The sequence below is a fragment of the Scleropages formosus genome, chromosome 17 (genome assembly GCF_900964775.1).
Source record: "Scleropages formosus chromosome 17, fSclFor1.1, whole genome shotgun sequence".
Lineage (NCBI taxonomy): Eukaryota > Metazoa > Chordata > Actinopteri > Osteoglossiformes > Osteoglossidae > Scleropages > Scleropages formosus.
The window spans coordinates 23,253,760-23,270,072 of record NC_041822.1 but is presented as its reverse complement, the minus strand read 5'-3'; the positions used below and the strand labels follow the sequence as shown (position 1 = coordinate 23,270,072).

The 16,313-nt window shown below is 43.9% G+C and overlaps 1 protein-coding gene across 6 annotated transcripts in view; it reads left to right on the top strand.

Annotated features, from left to right (window-relative positions):
* The first annotated feature begins 9 nt into the window (after positions 1-9).
* LOC108921918 (spectrin alpha chain, non-erythrocytic 1) overlaps positions 10-16,313 on the top strand; it is a 34,694-nt gene continuing 18,390 nt past the window's right edge. For all 6 annotated transcript variants that reach the window (XM_018731676.2, XM_018731675.2, XM_018731673.2 and 3 more), the window contains exons 1-21: positions 10-80; positions 7,993-8,232; positions 9,090-9,215; positions 9,831-9,971; positions 10,159-10,439; positions 10,681-10,825; positions 11,231-11,385; positions 11,511-11,646; positions 11,772-11,873; positions 12,032-12,169; positions 12,391-12,501; positions 12,592-12,669; positions 12,946-13,101; positions 13,231-13,435; positions 13,705-13,886; positions 14,156-14,399; positions 14,559-14,681; positions 14,800-15,017; positions 15,157-15,249; positions 15,462-15,596; positions 15,757-15,905. In XM_018731676.2, the coding sequence (XP_018587192.1) occupies positions 7,996-8,232; positions 9,090-9,215; positions 9,831-9,971; positions 10,159-10,439; positions 10,681-10,825; positions 11,231-11,385; positions 11,511-11,646; positions 11,772-11,873; positions 12,032-12,169; positions 12,391-12,501; positions 12,592-12,669; positions 12,946-13,101; positions 13,231-13,435; positions 13,705-13,886; positions 14,156-14,399; positions 14,559-14,681; positions 14,800-15,017; positions 15,157-15,249; positions 15,462-15,596; positions 15,757-15,905 (3,155 nt within the window). In that variant the 5' untranslated portion in view covers positions 10-80; positions 7,993-7,995. The remainder of the gene's footprint in view (positions 81-7,992; positions 8,233-9,089; positions 9,216-9,830; positions 9,972-10,158; positions 10,440-10,680; positions 10,826-11,230; positions 11,386-11,510; positions 11,647-11,771; positions 11,874-12,031; positions 12,170-12,390; positions 12,502-12,591; positions 12,670-12,945; positions 13,102-13,230; positions 13,436-13,704; positions 13,887-14,155; positions 14,400-14,558; positions 14,682-14,799; positions 15,018-15,156; positions 15,250-15,461; positions 15,597-15,756; positions 15,906-16,313) is intronic.

The window sequence follows — 16,313 nt, the reverse complement described above, 5'->3', positions numbered from 1 at the left end:
GGGGGAGGAGGAGAGGAGAGGAGAGGAGGCGGAGAGCAGTCGGTCGTGTTGCTTTTGCAGTGAGGAGACTGGAGAATCAGGTAAGGGGGGGGGGTCTAAAAAGAAATAAAAATACACAGTTTCTGTCAGAAATATTTCATAACCACTTCTAATAATTGAATGGTTCTACTTTTAGTTGGAAATTTGTTTGTCAGTTTGTTGAGAAAATAGGTTTGTCGGAGACTGACGTGAGGTCGCCGGGGGAAAATCTGTATCAGTCATAATCGTCGACTCTTTCATTTGGGTTTTTTCGGTTTTTTTACACCCTTCACCTCTTCAAATACCTTCCAAGCAAGGTGAACGTCGTGTTGTTGTTGCTGTAGATAAATCAGTTTTTACGTGTCTGTGTGTCGTGGAGGAGGAGCCGCCCCTCCCTGGGAACAACAGGGTCGATTCTGACGACCTAACCGGCTGGTTATAACGGCCACAGCAGTCCCCTTCCTAGGGGATTAACTGATAATCGCAGATCCGGGGTCCTGATTTTTTGCAAATGGGCGACTGAGGTTTGGGTGCGTTTTAAACCCGTTCCTGCCTGGGGTCGGTCGGCGGTACTGTTGTCCTAGGCTAGGTGGGAAATGGCGGCGATGCTTTGTATTCGGGACGCGGTGCTCGGAGGCGGTCAGAGGAGGAAAGCGGAGATGAGAAGAAATGGTGAGAGAAGCGCAGTGGAAAAAATAACAAAAGGGGGGGGAGATTGAGATGTCTGATCAGTCGAGCCCGAGGACCTCCAGCTCTTGAGCCTCCACTAGACTCAGGTCTTGATTCGCTAACCTTATGATTATCTGACTCTTTCTTTGTCCAAGATGACTTACGCGGTTGTTAAAAAAAACTGTCGTTTACCCCATAATGTGTAAGGCAGGTGTTTTTACTGTATTAATTTATAATGTGTCTTGATCAGGGTGCTGAAGCAGGAATAGGGATTTAGATACAGATTCTTCAGCTGCAAGGTCAACAGTCCTAATCACTATTCCACCTGCAGGCCCAATGAATGAATGATGAATGAATGAATTCACGTGTTCTCCCAGAAGTGGCCAAAGGAAGAGCTGTGATGGCTGAATTGATGGGAGGGGGGTGGCCGAGGCACAAAGAAACCTGCCCCATTGCACTTATGTAACATACAGAGGGCCCCTCTGGTGGGGTTGATTTCTTCAGGCCAAGATGCTGTTTAAGAGATGGCTGAATTTAGGGTTTGTTGTTAAGACATAAAACTTTGGAAATCAGAAACTATTCATTCCTACCGTCCTCTATTGCTGTGAGTCTCCTAAGTCTCAGGTGTGTTGGATATAGTAATCCCAGGGTAGCCAAATGTTGACTGTGCCTATGATTTCTTTACTTGATTTACATCTGTTTCCTGGTAATGCATCATTTCAGTGTAGCAGCAAGGAGTTTCTCCCAGTCCTTCCTTTAAACCCAGCACATGATAGGTACCGAGGAAAGTGTGTTCATTCTCATGTGGATTGTCCCCATCCCAGTTTGAAAGGTTATATTGTCTACATTAAGTATTTTGTCTAAGTATGCTCTAGGTCATATGGAGCCATGAGATGTGATCTAATAAAATCAGATTTTCTCCCTCTCTTTTTCTCTGTGCTTCTCAACAGTTGACCCAATATATACATGACCTTATAGAGCGCAATGGGTGGGGTTCCTTGGTTGTATGTTAAATAGCATGGGTCAGAGAACCTTTTAGATTGCACAGGGCCAGAACATCTTAAATGTTACTGAATTATGTTTCCCTAAGGCTCTAGAACCAGTTAATCCTAGACAGCTAGATTTATTTTGTGTAGTGTAATTGTGACTGTTCTTTAATAAGCAATCAGTAGAGCATAGCAATCATTTGGAGCAAACAAGTTTGAGGGTGAAAGAAATAAGACCCCAGGGGTCATCAGAAACAATCATTTGGTGAGTTTTCTTGCATCGTCAGGATGCTGATTGTGCGATATAGAAGGTTCTCTCCGCTATACCACGTCTTGTTTGTAGTATGAAACATACACTGCAGAGGAAACACTTTGGTATTGACCAGAAGAATACGTCGGCATATATAAAATGTAGTGGGGTTCAGGAGAATAAACAAGACATGCCACTAAAAAAATCTTTGTAATTTTTACACATTTACAGTTCAGACACATGACTCCTTTGTTTCAAACTTGTCTTTTGCTGTGCTGGTTTGAATAGATTTCTTTCCTCTGCCTATGTTATTTTTCCATCTGTTTAGGCCCTGTGCTCACTGTGTGTCACCCTTCTGGTTTTGCTGTGCTTGTTTGAGTTAGTGTGTGTCTGTGTATATGTGTTCTGTTTCATGTAACTCAAGTATGTGACCCCTTGCAATAGGGTATTGCCTTACAGACTTGTTTATAGAGTGCTTTTTATCATGGTGTTTGACACCACCATTTTCACCAGCATCTTTCAAGAGCTCATGTTAAAGAGAATAACCATACTGCAAGTTTCTGAAAATAAGTGCAAAAATTCTGTTTTTGACAGTTCAGCATATATGTATTTTTGATTTTTTAAAATTACTTTTTCCACTGTTAACACTTTAAAATGTATCTGCATTCCATATCCAGCACCTGCCCACTGGCACCATGTCTTCATTTCGTAAACTTAGACCAAAGGTACAGTGTTGCTTTAGAGCATGAGTTTGTGTTTGTGTGTGTGCGTGTGCGTGCGTGCACATTTGCAGTACTTACAGTAATGGAGAAAGGGGGATGATTAGGAATGCTTGCTTACAGCAGGGGTCCTGCAGCCCAGTTTGTATAGAGCAGGAGGCGCATGGGCTGGGCTGCAGCTCTGCTGCGGTTTGGCCTCCTCCCCTAGTGGGCCACGCCATTGCAGGGGCACTGCGTCTGTCTCTGGCGCAGGCAGCGTGTGTGTGTATTCTCAGTGTGACTCCTTGCTCTTTTCGTTCTACGTCTGCTAGTGTGTTGCATTCATTTTAAAAGACATTGCAGTAATGTTCTCTTGATTTACTGTGTGGTGATTGGGATTGATTGAATATCTGTAATTAAGTGGTAGGTTTTGCTTCTGTGGGTAATTTCTTGCATGTTGCATGACTGTTGAATGTATTCATCTACAGTCTGCATGCAGAAGGGGTCCTCTGTTCAAAGCAGTTCATTGCAGTAACTGCCCAACCCTTTTTCTAACAAAACCAAGTGTCAATATCCATTGCTTTTAGGTTATGGTAAAACCCTTGGAAAAGATGCATTTTTATTTTGGAACAGAATTGATTGAATGTTGTCTCTTATCTGTGGTCTCCAAGGTGATCAGTTAGCTAAGGTGATGAGTTCATATTTTATCCCGAGGGCTATCAGCCATAGTGTTTTGTAGGTCTAAAGACTTCACATCTTTCTCCCCTGATTTTATGGAGGGTCTGTAGGAGCATTTCTTCCTTAATATTTACCCATCCCACTGCAAGTGCTGAAGGTACGGAAGTTACTGAGCACCCTCCCACTATCTGCATCGTGTTCTGATGAGGTTCTGTTCCACAAAAAATGGCAATTTTTGCCCTTTTCCAGGTCTTAGACCTGGACTCAGACTGCAGGGCACACAACTGAGACTTGGACCCAAATTTAAACAAGATCTGTGCTGTAAATCACAAATTTAATTGTTTGTATTAAATTAAAGTAAATTAAATTAAATGGAAAGGTTGATTATTCCAAATTTGACCATTCTGTAAGCATTACCAAAGTGCAATATCAAAAATCTTTAACCATACAAGGTTAAATTAAAGAATCTCTGGCTAAAGTTAAGCCCCCACAAATTTTCAAATGTCTTGGCACAGGGCAGCACCTACTGCTGTCATTCAGAAAGCTGAGTTTCTCAAGAAAAATGATATTCCAGTCATTTATGCATGCATAAAAATTTATACATGCATAAAAACACACACAGTCTGAAACAGCTTTTCCCGAGTGGGTCACGGCGAACTGGAGCCTAACCTGGAAACACGGGGCGCAAGGCTGGAGGTGGAGAGGACGCACTCCAGATGCGATGCCAGTCTGTCGCAAAGCACCCCAATCAGGACTCAAATCCCAGACCCATCAGAGATCGGGACCCGGCCAAGCCCACTGCACCACTGTGCCCCCCCCCCCCGCATAGAAACAACGCAGTTTAAACTGTCATTGATTCTATATTCTGTTGCAAGTCCTATTGAATCAGAAATAAAGCAGAGATTAAATAAACATTTTTATAAGCTACATTTGATTTGCCCTTGAACAGCGATGCAGCCAATGAATTGAGATCTGAACTCCTATTTTGTGCCAAATAATATTGAACATGGACTCCAACTGAAATTTGAAGGTTTAGGCCTACACACTCTCTCATCCCAGGCAGACAGAGAACCAGCAGGGGTTTAGTTCATAGTGACCCACTTCATCATATCTCCCACTCACCACCCTGCAGCCTCTGCACGAGCCACCCACACGGCCCACTTCACAGTGCCTAGCCATGAACCATCCCACCAACGAAAAGCGTGAGCCACCCACATGGCATACTTCTACTGTGATTTAATCACAGTGGCATTGCAGCTAGGCAGGTTATAAATATCACAGCTTATCTCAGGGAATCTGTGGCATGGAGCATGGGAAGAAAAGGGGTATGAGGTATGAAAGAAATGGCCTTGAAAGGCACCCGGAGGTCAGTAGTTTAGCACCTGCCGCGGTCTGCTGAACTTGCATCTTCAAGGAATGCACTGTGAGTGACCTATTTGCTTGCAGCTACAGACATATTTTTTGTGGTCATTTGTTAGTGTTACCATGTTACAGTTCTCTATAAAAAGCAGTTGTAAGTGACCTAGTTTGCGCTAGGACATTGTTCTCATTAGACAACCTTGAAAAAGAGAAAACCACTTATCTCTTCTTCATCAGTGTCACTCCAATGTGGCTGTGTTCTCTGCCTCAGACTTATGCACCCAAGTATCCCTGAACTGTCTGCTGGGTTGAACACACTTCATGGGTCACTAGACAGCCTAATTTTTGACCAATTTTATCATACGAGGAGTAAAATCTCAGTCTTATGATGTCCATACTTGGTCATGAAAAGGCATGGCAGAAGTTATGTATTTCTTAAGATCAGTACGCATACAGATACGGGATGAGGCAGTCAGTGTTAATGTTGGACTTTAGTGCAAACTCCTTCGCAGATTACAGAATTACTTTCTTTACCACTCTTAATTCTAAATCCGGTCCCTTTCAGCAGGCTTCTCTTCATGGTAAGCTAGCAGGTGTTTGTGGGTAGGCCTGTGAGTGAGGGGGTTACTGTGAAGTGAAGAACCTGCTGGCGGCATGTTGCATCATGTCATGGCTGGAATGCCCGTATCAGCTCTGAGTGTGTTCCTCAGCTGAGCTAGTGAGCAAATGAATGAATGAGCAAGATGGAGAAAGAGGGAGGGACTGAGGCGGGGAACATTCCAGAGCTTGCTGAGTGTACTGGGTAAGGGTGTTGTTTACCCACTCTTAGGTTTTGAAGCTCAGTATAAAATGACAGCAGGAGTGAACTCTGAACTCCAGATTGAGTCAATGGACAAACCTTTGGTTTCTGCTTGTAAATTGTTTGAAGTCATTTGAAGTGTTGCAACATTTTTTCTCCCTCAATGTCTGTACTTCAGGAATGTCCCCAGGGTTAAGGCCTGTCCTGCAGTCAAACGTTTCACCCTAGTGATTCATAGACCTGAACGATTCACTCATCTTGTGTTTAACTGCAGAGATGGATCTCAGGGTTTAATCTGTGGATTTGGTCCCTCACCAGAGTGGTTTAATCCTCCAGGAAGGCAGCCACTTAATACTTGAGCTGCTACATCCCATCACCTCTGGGACCCCACCCAACAAGGGGCAGAATAGAATGAGGGCATTTGGCCTGGCCTTTTTACAATCAGAACTAGGACAGTGACAGAAGAGGAGTAATTGGTTGGGTAGGTTCAATAGAGGGAGTTTCTGAGTGTAATAGTATAGCTACTAGATTTCATATCCAATTGTCTGTTTCTATTGGCTTTTTAATTTTTTCATGCCTTTTTATGAATAGTAGGCAGCTTTACATCTGTTCTTTACATTTATTCATTTCTTTATAAACCTTTCCTTTAAAATAACATTTGACTTTAGTTCTTTTGTTTTTGCTTTTTGTTCTCTTTCAGTAGTATTACAGAGGGTGTTTTTTTTTTTTTTTTTTTTTTTTGATTGCAAGAGTAGAGTGGGTAGGGCTTTATGGCCATTTTTAGGGAGTGTTTCTTCTCTTCCCAGACTGCGTTGTCTGGAGGCAGAGCCTGCGGTTTGGCTGGAATGTTGCAGCTGTCAGCTGATACTGGTTTGATAAAGCAGCACTAGGGTCTCTGTTATGCTCTTCTGCTTGTCTGGACAAAGGGGTCGATTCATCCAGCCCTGGCAATGTCACTGGAAGAAGTTGTGGCCCCAGTTTCTCTACCCTGCTGCATTTTTTTTTAATTTTATTTTATAAAATACCCTTAAGACTGTGGTCATGTGTTTTTCTGTCTTGTTAAGGTTGTGGTGACAAGAGATTTTTTTTTTTTTTTTTTTTTTTGTATTCACTTATTTTGCATGTGGCTGAAAATGTAAATTAAAATAACTGTCATCTCTGTCATAAGTTTATAAAATGTATCTTTTTTTTTACTGTCTTATGAATATTATATGTAAGGGTAGTCTGGTCCACATGATTAGATTTTTTTCTATATATCTAATCTTTTTGATGTGTAAAAATGGAATTAACCCTCAGACTTTTTTTTTCTTGCATCCCACTATCTAATTCTCTTAGCATGAGTTCTTGCTGTTTTACTAAAACAGTGTTAGCTATGTTTCTCATTAAATTAAGAAGGTTAAGGTTCACCAGCAGAAATACATGCATGGAATTTTTGTTGCGGTTTATTGTATAGTTTGTAGTTCTTAATGTAGCATATTAACATGTGAGTGAGCTAAATGTGGTAAACAACATTTCTTCACATTTTGCTGGCAGATTTCTCCAAAGCTGCTTTTAATGTTAAGTAAACTGCAACTTATCCATTAATACAGCTGGCCAATTTTACTGGAGCAATTTAAAATACCCTGGCTGCTACAGTTGTAGGTGGAATCAGAATCTGCTGCCTTCATGTCTGGATGCAGCATTGCTAACTCTTATGCTGTCAGCTGCCTGGCTCATGAGATTTTCTCATTAGCCAAATTCAACCTCGTCCTCTAAGCTATTACTGATGCACTTTATAGTCAATGGGGCATTGCCTTAATAACTATGCGTGAGGCATCTGTTTTGTAGTCAGCACTCTCTTCCTTGGTGTCACTATCATCCTTAGTCCCCCTTGTGGCAGCGCTGTTTATTGTTGATATCTGCCATAGCCATTCAGTTATGGTGCTGAGGACTAGGTCAGGATCCTACCCACTATGTTATGACATTGATTGTGCATGTTGAAGATCCATTCTTTGGTCATTTGTTGGTGACTGTGATATTTCATGGGGCCTGAGTTGGAGAGAAGAGTCTATCTGGGATTACTGAGAGATGAGTGTGGAACAACACTTACACTATAGCCTCCTCTACAGGCCACCCCCCCCCCATTTCTTCTCCTTAGGAGATAGAAACTGTTGACTGTTAGCTGTTTCTTTAAAGTGATCTTCAGTTTGCATCAGTGTGCTTCACTGCTTTTAAGGTGGACATCAGCTCTCAAAGACTTTAGAAATTCTTGTCTGTATGAACAACTGCTGGTGATGAGTGTTTTGCATGGTTTATATGGAGTTAAATGATGGTTTTGTGGGAAAATGACTTTTTTAAAATAATGAAGCTTTAAAAAAGGAAACATGTTTTCTGCCACTACTTTATCCTAGAGTAGTATTTTTAGTCAAAATAAAGGTCATAAGTATTTTTCAGAATTTGAGTTTATTATGTCTTGGGGTTTCCTGTTCCCTCCTCATTCCTCCCAAATTCCATCTCAGTATCTGTCATCATTGTCGTGTCTGTGTCCTTGGTTAGAGAATGGATGCTACTGGGATCAAAGTGCTGGAAACAGCAGATGACATCCAGGACCGCAGGCAGCAGGTTCTGGACCGCTACAGGCGGTTTAAGGAGTTGTCGGCTCTGCGCCGGCAGAAGCTTGAGGACTCCTACCGCTTCCAGTTCTTCCGACGTGATGCTGAAGAGCTAGAGAAGTGGATCCAGGAGAAGCTTCAGATTGCATCTGATGAGAACTACAAAGACCCAACAAACCTTCAGGTCAGAGGTTGCATCAGCTTACTACAGTATATCTGGGCTTTTAGTCCATCAAAGTGTTGAATCGCCTGCTTTTACTTACTGATACATTACCTTAGTGAATCAGCGTAGAAACAAGGATTTACTGGGACAACGCTGAATATTGTGGATTGTGGCCCTCCAGTGCTTGGCTGCAGAATATTAATTTAGGAATGGGCATAGTAATTTATGGTCTCTTATTAAACATAAGATGGAGACACTAAAAATGAGTAAGAAGTGCTAGATCCATATGACTGGATATACTTCTAAAAATCACATTAAGTGCAGTGTTACCAAGATAACGAACATACAAATGACCATCTGACCACTCCAGAGACTACTCACAGGATACTAAACTAACATTGTCATTAATGGTGTAACTTCGGCATATCCAGGAGGCACAGGAGTCAGGAGCCTTACACCCCCCATGTTTTTCCCTTCCGTATAAAACTTCCTTTAGCATTTTGTTTCGACCATTGGTTTTCTCACTGGCTTTTTCTTAACTCTGAGTTGACTGTTTTTTTAATGGTTCATCCCCAGTACTGTGTAATTTTGCATTATCTATTGTCGGGTAATCTGAGACAATATGTTGGCAATAGCTCTGTAATAAAGAAATTGAACTGAAATATATTCATTTTCTGTCTTTAATACTAGCACTAAACATCTAGATTTAGGCATTTCAACTTAGTATTCTCTGTAATGACTGATTGCTGAGAAGTTGCTGTATTGTTTCCTATATATGAATAAGTGCAGTCTTTGGAGACCAGTTATGAAGAAAATGAACTGCTCTTCTGAGTGGGTTGTAATTAGTACAGAAGTTTTGATAATTCTTCCTCTTGCAGGGCAAACTCCAGAAGCACCAAGCTTTTGAGGCAGAGGTGCAAGCCAATGCTGGAGCCATCATCAAATTGGATGAGACAGGCAACCAGATGATCACTGAAAGTCACTTTTCCTCAGAGACCATTCGGGTAAGTGTTTGCATTATTGAGACATTCAAGTCTCGTGCATTTAAGTCCATTGAAAAAGCTCTATACTGCATTCTTTTTTAAGGTGTTTAAGTGCTGACTATGTACACATATGAGGTGACTAGGCTGGTTATTTAAGGCCTTCACGCCCTTTGTGATTTACATTTATTTATTTAGCTGACACTTTTCTCTAAAGTGACTTACAATTATATAGGTTACAATTATTTACCTATTTATACAGCTGGATAATTTTTACTGGAGCAATTCAGGGTAAGTACCTTGTTCAAGGGAACGACAGCTGGAGGTGAGGCTTGAATCTGCGACCTTTGGGTCCGAAGGCAGTTGTTCTAACCACTATGCTACCAGCTGTCCCTTAGTAAAGAGTTGTAAATGTAGTAAAGAATCAGTATTGCTAAATGTGTTCAAGTAGGTCCTGGGTGTGAACATCTTTGAATATTTCTTTTTATTTAGACAAGTGCCTTTCGTTTATTGCATGTGAACTACTTTTTGTTTGCTGTGAATATTATGTGTCCTGGTTCGCTGATAGAAAGTAAACAACATGTGGCACAATTGATAGAATATGTCCTTAACTCACTCTCTTTTGCTCACCTTCCTTAGACCCGGTTGGAGGAGTTGCACCGGCTGTGGGAGCTGCTGCTGCAGAGGACCCAGGAGAAAGGTGTGCGGCTCCTGCAGGCACAGAAGCTGGTGCAATACTTGAGGGAGTGCGAGGATGCCCTAGACTGGATCAGTGACAAGGTTGGTGCGCTTATGTGTGCAATGGCCAGTGGTGTGGTGATTATTTTTCTGTGTATGCATGTGTGACCTTATCACAAATACACATGCTGTGTGTAAAGCAGATGCCAGTCATTCTTTGCATAGAGAAGTTATTTTCTTTACTGCTGTTAATGTTTGCTCACACAGGTGTGTGTGTCTGTTTATTCAGGAGGCCATTGTGACCTCAGAAGAGCTGGGCCAGGATCTAGAGCACGTGGAGGTGCTTCAGAAGAAGTTTGAGGAGTTTCAGACGGACCTGGCAGCTCATGAAGAACGCGTGAACGATGTAAATCAGCTTGCGGCCAAGCTGGTGCAGGAGACGCACCCAGAGGCAGAGCTGATCACACGCAAGCAAGATGAAGTCAACGCTGCTTGGCAGCGGCTCAAGGGCCTGGCGCAACAGCGACAGGGAAAGCTGTTTGGGGCGGCTGAAGTGCAACGGTTCAACAGGTACAGATCCTTGCAGCTGCCATCAGTACTGAGTACTCTTCTCTGCTCATAACAAGTATAGCTCCTTCCCTAAAACCATTATACGTCCCCAGCTGGAAGAATGGTTTCCAGTTGGATGCTGCAAGATATGACACATTAATATTAGTCTATCATTAAGATAGTGTAGTGTCATTATGACCATCTGTGATAAGTTAGGATAGCCAGACTAGGATGTTGTGATGACCTGTACCTGATCCTACAGGGATGTGGATGAGACAATCAGCTGGATTAAAGAGAAGGAGCAGCTGATGGCTTCTGATGATTTTGGACGAGACCTGGCCAGTGTACAGGCATTGTTGCGCAAGCATGAGGGCTTGGAGAGAGACCTGGCTGCCTTGGAGGATAAGGTGGGCATGCCGCTGACTCTGACCCTTTGGTGACCATGGTGAGCCTGCTTTAAAGGGCCTGAGTGAAACTACTGCCAGGAGGTTGCTCAGGATGAGGTTATTAAAAAAGCTTGCTTAGTAACCTATTAGTCCAAACCTGGTGCGTTTATTTTCTTCTACTTTGATCAGTTGTGATTCAATTAATTGAACTTATGGGTTGCTTTTATTCAGTGATACAGTGAAGTTATGCTAAAGCAATTTTAACTACCTAGTTAAGGTAAAGCAGCTGTACTCTTCTAGCTCTTAATCTCTTTGTCACTTGATTATCTCCAGCTGTGACTGGACCAAAGGAATACCATGTTGAGAAATGTGAGTGTTGATGTGACAGGTTTCAGCTCCTCCTCCTACCCCTCTCTGTTCCACCAGGTGAACACCCTTGGCACAGAGGCAGAGCGTCTCCAGCAGACCCACCCTCAGAATGCCTCCCAGATTCACCTGAAGAGGGATGAGCTTATCACTAACTGGGAGCAGATCCGCACTCTGGCTGCTGAGCGCCATGCCCGACTTAATGACTCTTACAGGTGGGTGTAGGAGGGTGACAAATACTAGATATCACATATGACTTACGCTGTTGGTAAGAGACATGGTGGACCTCAGTGTGCGCCAAGAGTAGAAGGCTGAGGATGCTGCCCTGTATTTCCTGCAGGTTACAGCGCTTTACAGCAGATTTCCGTGACCTGACCAGCTGGGTGACGGAGATGAAGGCCCTGATCAATGCAGATGAGCTGGCCAACGATGTTGCTGGTGCTGAAGCCCTTTTGGACCGACACCAGGAACACAAGGTGAGAGTGAACAGCCATTCTTAATTGGATTTTAATGTCAGTGTTGTTGCTGTCAGAGCAGTGTGATCTTTCAGAAGTTGCAGTTGCGGGGACAGCATGTACTGACTGTTCTTGGTTTTGTCCAGGGGGAGATCGATGCCCATGAGGACAGCTTCAAGAGCACGGATGAGGCTGGACAGGCGCTACTGAACACAGGACACTATGCCTCTGAAGAAGTGAAGGAGAAGGTACCCGTGTGTCACATAGTTGTACCCTGCTACCTGTTGGTTGAATGAAAGGAACAGGAGAACCAAATACATCGTACACGTTGTGTGTGTGTGTGTAAGTAAATTATAACCCTTAAACATATCAATGATGCCTCATCATCCACCATTTCTGCCTGCAGCTGGGCACCCTGTCTGATGAGAGGGAGTCCTTGTTGGAACTGTGGGAGCTGCGCAGGCAGCAGTATGAACAGTGCATGGATCTGCAGCTCTTCTACAGGGACACAGAGCAGGTGGACAATTGGATGAGTAAGCAGGAGGTGGGTCTTATTTCAGACACAGCAGTACCATGCCAACTATGTGTTCACCAGCTATTATTCTAAAGGCTAAATCTATACCTGGTTTGTGTTCCTTTAATTTTAGATAAGAAAGGGATCGATCTAGCACCATTGCTATTTACACCACAGAATTACAGGCAATAACATGGTGCTGCATCCTCCTGACAGCAGTGTTTCATGTGAGGCGTGTGTGTCTTCTTCAGGCCTTCCTCCTGAATGAGGACCTGGGTGACTCACTGGACAGTGTGGAGGCATTGCTGAAGAAACATGAGGACTTTGAGAAGTCTCTCAGTGCCCAGGAGGAGAAAATTACAGTGAGAACAGCCCTTTTTTCTTCATGCATCTTTCCCAGATGATTTGTATTTGATAGGACTGGTTATTTACTGATTCATTTAATTTCCAAGGCCTTGGATGAATTTGCCACCAAGCTCATTCAGAACAACCACTATGCCAAGGAAGATGTGGCCACCCGCAGAGATGCAGTAAGTGCAGGACAAAAGTTTTCTCATTCTTGCCCTTTTGTGTCCATTTAACCATTTACACTCAGAACACACGCATAAGTAAAGCAGTCTGCATGCATAGTGCATATTCATGTGGGAGTCTAAAGTAATTGTAAGCAGTTTAAAATCATTTAAATGAATATAAAGTTACTGTACTTCACTAACAGTGTATAGCTATTTACCTTCTGTGCACTACTGAAACTGGAGTGTTTGAAGAAGTGCACACCTTTCCCATTCCTTCCTTCCTTCTCCGCACAGTTGCTGAGCCGTCGGAATGCCCTGCATGAGCGTGCTCAGTCCCGACGTGCTGCCCTAGAAGACTCCTTCCACCTGCAGCAGTTTTTCCGTGATTCTGACGAGCTCAAAAGCTGGATCAACGAGAAGATGAAGACAGCTACTGATGAGGCCTACAAGGTCAGGCTGGTGCTGGGCTTTAAATAAATCTTTTACTATGTCTTCTTTGGATTCAAGACTTGATGGCTGGTCGATGGGCATCCCTAGAGAAAGATTTTGGGTCACAGAACTTCTCCACACTTTCCACAGGACCCTTCGAACCTGCAGGGCAAAGTGCAAAAGCACCAGGCCTTTGAGGCAGAGCTCTCGGCCAACCAGAGCCGTGTCGATGCACTACACAAGTCTGGGCAAGAACTGATTGATGCAAACCACTATGCTTCTGGTGAGGTGTCTGCACGCATGGGTGAAGTCAGTGCCCTGTGGAAGAAACTGCTGGAGGCCACAGAGCTGAAAGGTGAACACCACTGAGAAGGCATGGCAGTCATGAGGGGTGTGCAATATACAGGAACACCATATAGTCAGGACTAAAAGTCTCCTTCCAGGTGGAGAAGTGCTTGAGGTCTATGGAGTTAGTAAGGAAAGAATTCTGAACTGTGGCAATATAGAAAAAAAAAATTATAGAGATTAAAGGTAATGGGGAAGGGGGTGTGACAAAATCGGTCTTCCAGAAGAAGAGGGTATGGTTTACCTGTCAGTTTAACCTGAAATGTATCATCTTTCAAGGAATCAAGCTTCGTGAAGCTAACCAGCAGCAGCAGTTCAACCGCAATGTGGAGGACATTGAGTTGTGGCTGTATGAGGTGGAGGGCCACCTGGCTTCCGATGACTATGGGAAGGACCTGACTGGTGTGCAGAACCTGCAGAAGAAGCATGCCTTGCTGGAGGCTGATGTGGCTGCCCATCAGGTGCCTGATTTTATCAGCTTTGTGCTGCTGGCCTATAGGCTGTGTACTCACTACACTAAGGTTATAGCTAGAGTCTGAGTCTGAAGTGTTTTTAATGAAATTGTGAGAATATTGGCTTGTTTAACTTCTAGTAACACACATATATATTCTCTATTTATGTATAATACCTCCAGCCTACAATCTCATCAGAGAGTGGGTTATGTGTTTTACTGGACATTTTGTCTGTGAGCAAATGGCCCTGAGCTGAAGCTCCCCCCCAAAATTCCCAGGACCGCATTGACGGCATCACTATCCAGGCCCGCCAGTTCCAGGAGGCAGGCCACTTTGATGCTGACAACATCCGCAGGAAGCAGGAAGCACTGGTGGCCCGATACGAGGCACTGAAGGAGCCTATGGCGGCACGCAAGCAGAAGCTGGCTGATTCCCTGCGCCTACAGCAGCTCTTCCGTGATGTGGAGGATGAGGAGACATGGATCCGTGAAAAGGAGCCCATTGCTGCTTCCACCAACAGGGGTCAGTGTGGTGAAACGTTGTTGCGTTGTTGTTTCTGCAGGTTCTCTATTTGAACAGTCTTGCATTCCAGAGAAGAAAGCTATACATTCTTTTGCACTGTGTTATGTGACAGTATTTTAAAATTATTTATTCAGAATATTTTACTTTTATCCTTTTTAGGGAAGGACCTCATCGGTGTTCAAAACTTGCTAAAGAAACACCAGGCACTGCAGGCTGAGATTGCTGGACATGAGCCTCGGATTAAAGCGGTTTCCCAGAAGGGCCAGGCCATGGTGGAGGAGGGTATGCACCAGCATCTCCAATTTTCATTAGTGTTCCCCATGTACCTATACAATTGACTGTCACCCTTTGTTCTTTACACTGTGTTAAGAAGGGTGATGCTCTGAGTCTCTTTCACCAGGCCACTTTGCTGGAGACGACGTGAAGATCAAGCTGAGCGAGCTGAGTAGCCGCTGGGAGGCGCTTAAGGGTAAGGCCTCTCAACGGCGCCAGGACCTAGAGGACTCCCTGCAGGCTCAGCAGTACTTTGCTGATGCCAACGAGGCTGAATCTTGGATGCACGAAAAAGAGCCCATCGTGGGGAGCACAGATTATGGCAAAGATGAAGACTCTGCTGAGGTGAGGGGCCAGGGTGTGGAGGAAGGTTGGATGAGGCCTGCATTTTTGATTCACTGGCAGAATGATTGTGGGAGATGAAGGCTATCTGAAACTGTTGTTTTAGCAGTGAGGTGAACACACTCCTTTTTTGTCTTTGCAGGCCCTGCTGAAAAAGCATGAGGCATTGATGTCGGACCTGAGTGCCTATGGTAGCACCATCGAGTCCCTGAAAGAGCAGGCACAGTCCTGCAGGGTGGGTGTCTGCAAGGGTTTTTTTTCTCATCTAATATTGCTGCTGTGAGCTGTAGTCTAGGTTTTTGCAGATATTCTTGCCTAATAAGGTATATAAACCTCATTAAGTACAGTAAAGTTACACTAAATAACTAATTTTGAAAATGTCTGAAGTGTCTCAAATTTGTCTGTGGCCTTTTCCAACACCACTGTCTCTGTGTTCAATTCGCACAGCAACAAGTGGCCCCCACAGATGATGAGACAGGCAAGGAGCTGGTGCTAGCCCTGTATGACTACCAGGAAAAGAGCCCCCGTGAGGTTACCATGAAGAAGGGAGACATTCTCACACTGCTCAACAGCACCAACAAGGTACCCCAGCTGACAGAAGCTTGACCTCGCTTATCAGCATCTTACAAATGACATAGCAGCTCTCCTCTGTTTGAGGTCTGGGTAACCTCAGCAGACAGACTACCATGATCCATGGGGTCACTGACCTTTGGCCTGGTGTTCTGTCTCCCTGGTCCTGCAGGACTGGTGGAAAGTGGAGGTGAATGACCGCCAGGGCTTTGTGCCAGCTGCCTATGTGAAGAAGCTGGACCCAACGCAGTCCTCATCCCGGGAGAACCTCCTGGAAGAGCAGGGCAGCATTGTGCTACGGCAGGAGCAGATTGAGAACCAGTAAGGGTCTCTCTCCACCTGCCCTACTGGATAGGAAACTGTGTGAGAGAGACAGAGAGACAACTGTACTGGAAAAAAATCCTTTATTTGTTCACAGGAAGCAAGTAGAAATGGCTTGAGGCACCTTGTTGCTTGGTCTCCACTGTATTCAAAGATTAGCTCAGCTTCAGCTTCTGAAGCCTTCTACAAGTTAGAAAATTTCCATTGTGGAAATTTACTGTTGGTATGAAAGATCATAAAAGCACCACATTATATTTTAAAAAAGGTCAACCAACAAGGCACTTAACTGCAGGATGCTCCTCGTTGTGGGGAAAAACATCAGTTTTGAGAAATTATCTTTTTCAGCTCATTCATCTTTACTTTCTTTGATCAGTTGGCATTTTGATGGCTTTGAATGAGGAGAACGAT